At 39.2% G+C, this 10,547-nt stretch overlaps 1 protein-coding gene across 2 annotated transcripts; it reads right to left on the bottom strand.

Annotated features, from left to right (window-relative positions):
• Positions 1 to 756: 756 nt before the first annotated feature.
• LOC106869015 (transcription elongation factor 1 homolog) lies at positions 757 to 10,197 on the bottom strand. Of its 2 annotated transcripts, none has more exons than XM_014914509.3 (4): positions 10,008 to 10,197; positions 7,368 to 7,503; positions 3,572 to 3,642; positions 757 to 3,107 (listed from the first exon to the last, which is right to left on the bottom strand). In XM_014914509.3, the coding sequence occupies exons 2-4, from the start codon at positions 7,481 to 7,483 to the stop codon at positions 3,043 to 3,045; spliced, it is 252 nt and encodes an 83-aa protein (XP_014769995.1). In that variant the 5' UTR covers positions 7,484 to 7,503; positions 10,008 to 10,197; the 3' UTR covers positions 757 to 3,042. The 2 variants fall into 2 exon arrangements, with proteins under 2 accessions (XP_014769995.1, XP_089196565.1); XM_089340439.1 differs by having other exon boundaries at positions 9,928 to 10,043.
• Positions 10,198 to 10,547: the final 350 nt, after the last annotated feature.

The raw sequence follows: 10,547 nt of genomic DNA, 5'->3' as shown, positions 1-10,547 counted from the left end.
ACAATTTAGAGATGAGAACCTTTTTTTTTTATGTCCAGCTTAACCTTCTTGTACAAGGTCTTGAAAGAGGTGCCCCACGGTGAAACTGAACCTGTAATCTTGTGGTTGGGAAGCCACTGTCTTAACCACAAAACCAGGTCTCCATCCATAAAAACAAGTTGATGGGGGGGGGGGGAATAAAACAAACAAATATTAGGATTTTGTTTTTCTTTTACTCCATTTCCAAAGCCAACCCTAGACATTAATAATGTAACCTTTTTTTGGTAGAAAGGAGCAATTTCTCTAATCCTTTTAAAAATAAGATGACATTTTGTGGTCGAGGGACTGGTTCTGCCAACAAATAGCATTTATATTTTCTGATCTGTTAGCAATCTCTAAGCAGAGGGTGTAACCAGCTTCTAGGCAGAAGAATTGGTTTGAAAAAAAAGCAATGTGATGCTCGATCTCAGTGACAAACATAACAGATCAATGTTTTAAGATTCCAATCACTGAGAAAATGGCAAAGGTGGGATGAGAGGATGGAAGCAATGACAAGTGACGTCTGTTGGTGATTTGCTGTGCTTCAGAAGACACATCAGTCCATAGGAAGTGTTACCTCAAGCGAATTTACTGCTACTTTCATCCTATCACGATCTATTTACATTAAATATGGTATATAAATACCTGTTTTAATCTAATTGTTTCTGCTGCATACAAGATGATATAAAGACTACTAAAGTATACATTATTATTATTATTATTAAGCATAGACAATTATTTTGTTTTATGTTTTTATTTCATATTTGGTCAGCAATGATAATTTTTCAGTAAAAATAAATCAACTAAAACTGGCCAACTGGAACAAATGTGATTAGAATAATTCTAATTTACACATCAAGGCCAGCAATTTGAGGAGAGTGGGGGGGGACAAATTGACTGGTGCCTTGTTTTATCTGACTCCAACAGGACGAAAGGCAAAGTTGGTCTTGATAGGATTAGGACTCAGAACAAATACTACAGGGTATTTTGTTTGACTTTAACAATTTGACTGAGGACTGGTGAAACCGGATGGCAACGCCAGGCTCCAATCCAATTTGGCAGAGTTTCTACAGCTGGATGCCCTTCCTAACGCCAACCACTCAGAAAGTGTAGTGGGTGCTTTTACGTGTCACCCGCACGAAAACGGCCACGCTTATTTCTACCTTTGGGAAAAGGCCACAACTTTGGGGACAGAGACCCAGCAATGGAATTAACTCCAATACTTGGTCGATACTTTATAATCCTCTGAAGGAAGAAAAGCACATTTGACCCAAGTGGGATTTGAACTCAGAATGTAAAGGGATGTGATTTACCAATCCACAGTTAATAATAATGATAATCCTTGCTACTACAGGCACAAGGCTTTATTTGACTGGTCCTTTATTTTATCAAGGATGAAAGGCAAAGTGAATCTCAGTGAGATTTGAACTCGGAATATAAAGAGCCAGAAATAATGGTTTCAAACAGAAGCAATCGACCACGTATTGCAGGGAGGCAGGAATGATTACATCAAATCCCCAGTTTGTCATTTGATTAATCCCTGTCTTTGAAAAGGCTATTGTCCTCTTTCACAATTATATACATATTTTACGGAGATGTACTTGCATAGCAAGTGACCTGATCTGAGATCGTGTGCTGGAACGAAAACAATTGCAGCATGGAAGGTGTTTATAAGCCATTTAAGAAACACACAAAAACCATTAGATATATATAAAATAGTTAAATAGCTATTGTAGGAATTGAACTCTTAACTACTACATATAAACATGTGTACATCATATCTTTTCCTTGTTTCAGTCATTGTATAGAGGCCATGCTGGGGCACAACTTTGGATGGTTTAGTTGAACAAATCACCCCACCCCCCAATACTAATTCTAGCAGCCCCTTTTGCTGAACCACAAAATTACAGGGATGTAAATAAACCAACCCCAGTTGTTAAGCACTGTAGAGTGGGGGGAACAAATACATGCACACACATGGGTTTCCACGCAGTTTCCATCCATCAAATTAACTCACAAAATATCGATTAGTCCAGGCGATAGTAAAAGACACTTGTCCAAGATGTCACAGAGTGAGACTGAACCGGAGACCACAGTGCTACAAAGTTAAATTTATACATATACATACATATATATATATATAATGCTGAGAAGAGAAAACAATTTAAATGGCATCAGTTTTGCTTGAAGGACAGAGAGAGAAAACAAAACTAAAGCAGGGATTGCTAACTTCATTTTAAATATATATTTTGCATTTGATGATCATCATTTTTAATGAGGCAGAATTTCTTTGACCAGATTCCGTTTCCTGGTCTCACCTGTTTGGAATCCAGGTAACATTTTCCCCCGATTCCTTCAAACACAAACAATGACCCAACACAATTCTTTTTCACCAATGATTGCAAACAAACGACACCATTCGTTCAACGGTTATGTTTGCCCATAAATCAGTGGGGAGTCTTTTACTTGTTTCAGTTAATAGACTGCGGCCATGCTGGGGCACCGCCTTGAATTTTTTAGTTGAAAGAATCAACTGGAGAACTTAGATACGAGAGGAAAAAAAACAAAAAAAAACAAGCATTAGTTGATTTGACATTTTAAATAACTTTCAGATGGTTTTAATGAATATGAATGAAAGAAGGGTGGAAGGAAGGAAGGAAGGAAGGAAAAAAAAAAGAAAAGTGTGGCAGGGAGGAGACTTAACTAATGTTGCAAGCAGCCAGGTGTAAAACTGAGTAAGATTTTCTTTGGGGGAGAATGATAAAAATGATGAAGGGATGATAAGAAAAAAGGGACACCCAGAGAAGAGATTAAAAAAAAAAATTGAAGGTGAAGAAGGTTAAAATGATGAAGTAAAAAAAAAAAAAAGAAAGGGCATCTGATTTGCAGATATTGTGTTGAGGGGGTGGGGGTGGGCTGGTATTATTTCACAGGTTAAAAAAGCCACACCCCCACCCCCACCCCATTCCTAAGCAGCAGCTGAATGTTTTTTATATGAACCTTAACAAGAAGTGTTGGAAGATCTCACTGGTTCGCGGATTCACAAGCATCAATCCAGTCACTGTAGACATCGACTGGTTCCGACAAATCTGAAAACAGAAAGAAAAGAGAAAATAATCGGGATTAATTTGGGATTAACAGTTGAAATGTAATGAGCAGAGGGAAATAAAAGAGAGCAGAGCTTAAATGATACAGAACCATTCCTCATTTGTTAACACTGGTCTTCCATGCTGAGAAGCCAGAGAACTGCACCAGACTCCACTTGTCTATGTTGGCATGGCTTCTACAAATGGATGCCAACCACTTTACAGAGTGGACTGGGTGCTTTTCATGTGGGACCAATACTGAATGTTGGAGGAATGGTTGTGCTCAATACGTGACAATGTTACGATTCCAGTTTCAACTCAGTTTGTTAATCACATTAAACTTCCACCGTTGCATGATCCCACGCAACAGTGGGAGTTTGAGGAGGGCCATAACATTATATAAACCATAGCACTATCCACACATATATTCATTCATACGTACACAAAAGCACAAGTTAGAAACTTACAATTTATACTTGTTTGAAAATCTTCCAAACATACACTGCAGCTAATAATTCCAGTGTTGCGGTTCCGATCCCTGAAAAATACAAAGTAATTTACATACAGAAATCATCATCATCATCATCATCGTTTAACGTCCGCTTTCCATGCTAGCATGGGTTGGACGATTTGACTGAGGACTGGTGAAACCGGATGGCAACACCAGGCTCCAGTCTGATTTGGCAGAGTTTCTACAGCTGGATGCCCTTCCTAACGCCAACCACTCAGAGAGTGTAGTGGGTGCTTTTACGTGTCACCCGCACGAAAACGGCCACGCTCGAAATGGTGTCTTTTATGTGCCACCCGCACAAGCCAGTCCAGGGGCACTGGCAACGATCTCGCTCGAAAATCCTACAGGAGCCAGTCAGGCGGTACTGGCAACGGCCACGCTCAAAATGGTGCATCTCATGTGCCACCCGCACAAGAACCAGTCCAGGGGCACTGGCAACGATCTTACTTGGCTTGCCGGGTCTTCTCACGCACAGCCCATTTCCAAAGGTCTCGGTCCGTAGTCATCGCCTCGGTGAGGCCCAATGTACGAAGGTCTTGCCTCACCACCTCAGCCCAGGTCTTCCTGGGCCTACCTCTTCCACGGGTTCCCTCAACTGTTAGGGTGTGGCACTTTTTCACGCAGCTATCCTCCTCCATTCTCACCACATGTCCATACCAGCGCAATCGTCTCTCTTGCACGCCACAACTGATGCTTCTAATGTTCAGCTTTTCTCTCAGGATACTTACACTCTGACGGGTATTCACATTGACATTACACATCCAACGGAGCATACTGGCTTCATTCCTTGCGAGCTTACGTATGTCCTCAGCAGTTACAGCCCATGTTTCACTGCCATGTAGCATGGTTGTTCGTACGCATGCATCATACAGTCTGCCTTTTACTCTGAGTGAGAGTCCCTTTGTCGCCAGCAGGGGTAAGAGCTCTCTAAACTTTGCCCAGGCTATTCTTATTCTAGCAGCTACACTTTCAGCGCACCCACCCCCACTACTAACTTGGTCGCCCAGATAGCGGAAGCTATCGACTACCTCTAGTTTTTCACCCTGGAATGAGATAGAAGTTGTTTCCTGTTTGTTTGCAGTCTTTATTGCACCTGAGCATCTGCCACAAACAAAAACTAACTTGCTAGTTAACCTGCCTTTGATGTTGCTGCACCTCTTATGTGTCCATAGCTTGCACCGGGTACATCTTATAGAGTTACTACCTACTCCTTTTCTACATACTGAGCAGGGCCATCTACCTGAAGGGGTTTGTGTTTTATCTACCTTCCTACTTATTAGGATTTTGGTTTTAGCTAGGTTGACTCTAAGGCCCTTCAATTCTAGACCTTGCTTCCACACCTGAAACTTCTCCTCTAGTTCTGATAGTGACTCCGCAATTAGGGCAAGGTCATCAGCATAGAGGAGCTCCCAGGGGCAACCTGTCTTGAACTCCTCTGTGATTGCCTGGAGGACTATGGTAAATAATAGGGGGCTGAGGACGGAACCTTGGTGGACCCCTACCTCTACCCGGAATTCATTGCTGTACTCATTTCCAACCCTCACCTTACTGGCAGCATCTCTGTACATGGCTCGCACAGCTCTCACTAACCATTCTTCTATCCCAAGTTTCCTCATTGACCACCAGATAAGGGATCGGGGGACCCTGTCAAAGGCTTTCTCCATGTCAACGAAAGCCAGGTACAGAGGTTTATCCTTAGCTAGGTATTTCTCCTGCAACTGTCTCACTAGAAATAAGGCATCAGTAGTGCTTTTACCTGGCACGAACCCAAACTGCATCTCATCTAAATTGATTCGCTCCCTAATTAGTTGGGCTATGACCCTCTCTGTAACTTTCATAACCTGATCTAACAGCTTGATGCCTCTGTAATTATTTGTATCTAAAGCATCCCCTTTACCTTTGTAGCAGTTGACTATGATGCTGCTACACCAGTCATAGGGTATGACTCCTTCGTGTATCACCTGGTTCGTAATACGGGTGACTAGGCTATAGCCAACACTGCCAGATATTTTGAGCATCTCTGCAGTGATTCCTGATGGGCCGGGGGCTTTCCCGGTCTTCATACTCTTAATTGCTTTATCTACCCTGGTACTATCAACTCGGATAGCTGGTCCCTCTATTGGGTCGACATAAGGCAGGCTCTCTTTCTCCCATTCATTCTCTTTATTAAGCAATCTATCGTAGTGGCATCTCCAGACCTCTTTCTTTGCATCCTCATTTAATGCAAGCGTACCATCATCCATGCGAACACATTTCTCTCCTACAACATCACTATTCTCTCTCCTACACTGTCTTGCAACACGAAATACCTCGAGTCTTTGGTCCTCACGGCGCAGAACATTGGCAAATCTTTCCTTATCTGCTTCCCCTCTGGCTAAATAAACCTGTCGCCTAGCCTCCCTTCTGGCACATTGGTACACCAAACAAAATTATATATATGTAAAAATTATCATCATCATCATATAACTTATGTGCATCAGCATGGCCGCAGCTCTGAGCTGAAACTTTGAAATGAAATGAAATGAAATATATATATATAGGGAGAATTTACGAAAAAACAACAGATGAAGACAGGTGGTGTAAACAACAAATGGATGTATTAGTATAACGCTTGGGAATAGAGAAAGTCTTTGATGTTTTGAGCCTACACTCTTCAACAATATATATATATCTTTTATCTTTTAGTCGTTTCAGTCATCAGACTGAAACAACTGAACCGGAAAATGGCAGCATTGTCTTGAAGGGTTTTAGTCAAAAGAATTGACCTCAGTGCTTATTTTATCAGGATCTTTTTGCCAAACCACTAAACTACAGAGAGATAAACAAACCAACACCGGTTGTTAAGAAGTAGTGGTGGGCAATAAACACACACACACACACAGACTGATTAATAGACTGATTAATAGACGTGTACTAAAACTGTAACACCTTTGCCTTTCAGATGATGAGTTGTGTTCATAATACAGTGGAACCTCCCTTTACAAAGAAACTGGTTTACAAACAACTATTTGAACATAAAACACTTCGGGAGGACAAACGGTATCTCAAGTAACAAACAGAAAAGCTAGCACCAACAGTTGCTGTCTAGCTTTCTCTCAGTGCACAACCCTGCTTGAAATTCTGTTCTATGGGGAAAAAACAGTTTCTGGTGATAGTCTTCAGGAACAAATTAAATTTGTCAACCAAGGTTCCACCGTACATGTGTTTCACCAATGTAAGGCAACTTTGAGACACTGTGATGTTCCAGCCTTATTGTCTTTCATCAGTCAAAGCTGCCTCACTGAACTGATAAATGAAACAAGAGTTCAGTCTATTCTTTATACAAATCAGTAAATAAATTATTTGCCGATGTCTATGTGACATAATTCATGAGAATGGATACATTATTGTTTGGATTCTTGCTGGGACTGAACCTGAAACGACAAGTTGGAAAGCAGACTTTTTAGCAACACAGCTGTGCCAAGTGGATTAAATTTCAGCCAGAGTTCAAAAACAACAGTTTGACACAAACAGCTGCCAGGCTGGTTGCCAGTCCATATCTGACCCTCGATGGCTGACCTACAAATATCTTGACAGCAGCTTTGGGTTTCCATCAAAACCTCAATCATAAACAATGTCACATGACCATCTCATTGGCATTTCATTTATGCACCTGACCAATGTTAACAGACAAAACAAACTGCCAGGTTTCAAAGAAAAACAATGTGAAAAGAAGAAGAAAAGAAAAGTCTATAGAAAATAAAACAACTTACATTTTCACTTCACAGGATTTTTCGTGGTTACAAAATGGACAGTTGAAAATAAGGTCCAGTGGTTCTATTGCCTTCCTTTTGGGTGGTGGTTTACGTGCCTTCTTCCTCCGACCCATCCTGGAATGTGATTAAACTGCTGCAATGGAAGATGCAAAAGAAAGTTTCAATATCAGAAGAGAAAGTCTTGTGATGAGAGATGAAAACTGAAATATTTTCCTTCACAGTTTCAACACACATGAGGCACAGCCACACAAAAAGGACAAAGGTTAAGCGTTGTTATTTAGTTGCAGGGTTAGTTCTGATAATAAGGTGTATAACCCCAACCCCATCCTTTTTTAAATTTTTTTTTTTTTACGAAAATTAAGAATGGTTGATAAGACACTGACGAAGAGGCTTGTGTACTTCCACAGTTGAAGACAGAATTAAGACGTATTGGTGGAGCTAACTTAATTTAGGTGAATATATTTGTACACTGACAGTAAACCAGATAACTGTAGACTGCGGTTAAGCTATGAGCCCTGGGGGAGGGGTTAATGCGAAAGGGGGTACAGGTGTTGAAGTTTCAGTAAATGTGAGGGTGAGATAAGTCTACAAATATTAACTGCTGACAAACATAAATGTATTGGTAACAGCATGTAAGTCATGCAATTGTAGCCTGTACTGTCCCCTCTTTGTTTAGTCCCCTTGTGGATAATAAAGAATCAGCAATAGTAGCCTCATTATGCTTGGCATGGGTCACATTGGGGTACAACAATGAACCCCGACGGAGTAAACATTATTTGCCAACATAACATGGCAGTCCTGGTTTAGGACGAATGTTGCTGTAATTTAGCCCCAGGAGACATCGTCTCCAGCTGGCTATACGATACGACCTGTGTCCTTATATTTTCGAACAAGGGAATTTACAAATAGTCGTTTTCTAAGTATTTTTTTGTTTTGTTTTAGCTGATGGACCCAGTCTTCTAAATGCAAATACCCATGTAAGCTCTTCTACAACAAGCACCTGCTCTGCATTTCTCTCATCTCCTGGTATCCATCCACTCGTGACATTCTCTCCTCATGCATACTGTATATGGGACATTATCCTGTATGACCATCGTTGTTTGTTAAGGCGGCAGGATGCTATTTGAGGAACATTTGGCTTCTCTTTCTTGAATATCAGGCAATCATGTCGAGGTTCCCTCATTAGCAACAAATTGTGTTTATAAATGCGATGCATTAATGTAGCAGGTGAGGAGAATTTGTTTAAAGGTTATTAACAATAACACAAGTGAAATATAATTACTAGCAATCGAAACTCGGTCAGCTGTTTCAATAAATTTGTGCCGAATGAAAATTAATGACTAACAAGCGAACACAAATAAATGTTATTAAACTCATTAGCATCGTTTACTTAATAACTTTGAAGAGTTTAATAAAATTACATGACGGTTATATACTTGCATGGCAAAATTATAACGATATATATACTAGGTGTTCCGAGCGTAACTTCGTAAACATTTCTGACCTAGAATCAAGATTAAAGGCTACAATTTCAAAAGGAACACCTTAAAAACGATTTTATATAAATTATCAAGGTGACTATTTGCAATTTAGAACCGATAGGCAAGCAGGGTGTTAGAATGCACATATAATTATTACAAAAGCAGAGGCGATTTCGGTCGAGTTTGATATAAGAAGAGATACAACCAAATGCAGCCGCAACTACGGTTGGATTCCGACTCCAAAACTTATCATTTTTTAAAAATAATATTCTGTCTGGAAAAGATTTTAGTTACGCACTACACAAATATAAATAGATATCTAACAAATATTTTCAATATATATAAAGTGTGTGTATATATAAATACATTTCTTATACACAGACGTGAACACACACACACACACACAGGTGTATGTAATAATATTTTAGTTACAAAAATATCGGGAGCTAGTTCAGTTTTGCACCAGAGAAACCCAAAAGCAAAACCTTATTAACACCAATTTGGGTGATTAAAAAGAAAAGCCTGAACAGGGTTAAACCTTCGAGCTCCGTCACAAATTCTTCAAACGTTTAAACATCACCATTTATCGGTTTCTAATACAGAGAATTGAAATCAGAAATGCTAAGATGAGGACGGTATAAAGGATTATAATGACGCAAAATATTAGGCAGATATTTTTATTTATTTATTAATAATCCCCTTGGAAGTTAGAAAGATTACAGTTGGCCGCGACGGGCTAAGAACTCGTTTAACACAGGAAAATAGCAGATTCGGTAGAGAACCAGACGAGAACAAAATAAACACACACACACACTATACATATATATACATATATGCTGTAGTATTTACTTGGGTTTCTTTGCTACTTTCATAATTCCAGATTCATAAAAAGCCGGGGAGAGACGAGTACTCGAACTCATTAACCTTACCCCCCCCCACCACCACCAAATGTGTGGCTTTACATATATTAGGAATTATCGTCGTTTTCATAATTAATGTAATTTTCTTAATGAATCTGTATAAAACCCTGAGTCCCTGTCAATCGTGGCCGTTCTGACAAATAAACGAATAATTACCATTTCTCTCTTTATTTCCCAAAACGCCTTCTTTGCTTTTCTGGACAAACGAAAACAAAAACATTCATAAAATGCTTTACCTTATTTATAACTTTTAGTTTTCTTTTCTTTCACGGATAATGTGAAGATGCAAACGAGAACAAACACCCGGACTGCATGGGAAAGAATAAAACGGTCGACGCGCGATTCTGCAAAAAACAGGTTTTCAAGTAATTTTTTTGTCTGTTGAAGAAATTTGAATGGATTTTAACACTGACAGGAAGTAGATCTAAACTACTTCCGGTTATGCAGCCGTTTTTTTTTTGTTTTTTTATTTTTAAACGACATGGCCGACTTTGTGGCCAGGCAGCCAAAGGTGATAATAGCCTTTATATACACACACACACACACATATATGTACGTGTGTGTGTGTCCCTAAAACTATATATATATATATATTTAATACTGTGAAACTTATTTTAATTTTAATTTTTAATAAATTGATTTTAATTGAGTTTTTACCTGTAATTTTGGATTTTTATCCCTAATATTATTATATATATATATATATATATATATATATATATATATATATATATATATATATATATATATATATATATATATGTGTGTATATATAT

The sequence above is a fragment of the Octopus bimaculoides genome, chromosome 23, assembly GCF_046866305.1.
Source record: "Octopus bimaculoides isolate indiv1 chromosome 23, ASM4686630v1, whole genome shotgun sequence".
Lineage (NCBI taxonomy): Eukaryota > Metazoa > Mollusca > Cephalopoda > Octopoda > Octopodidae > Octopus > Octopus bimaculoides.
Note: the sequence above shows the minus strand (reverse complement) of the source record. Positions and strands in the feature narration are given on the sequence as shown.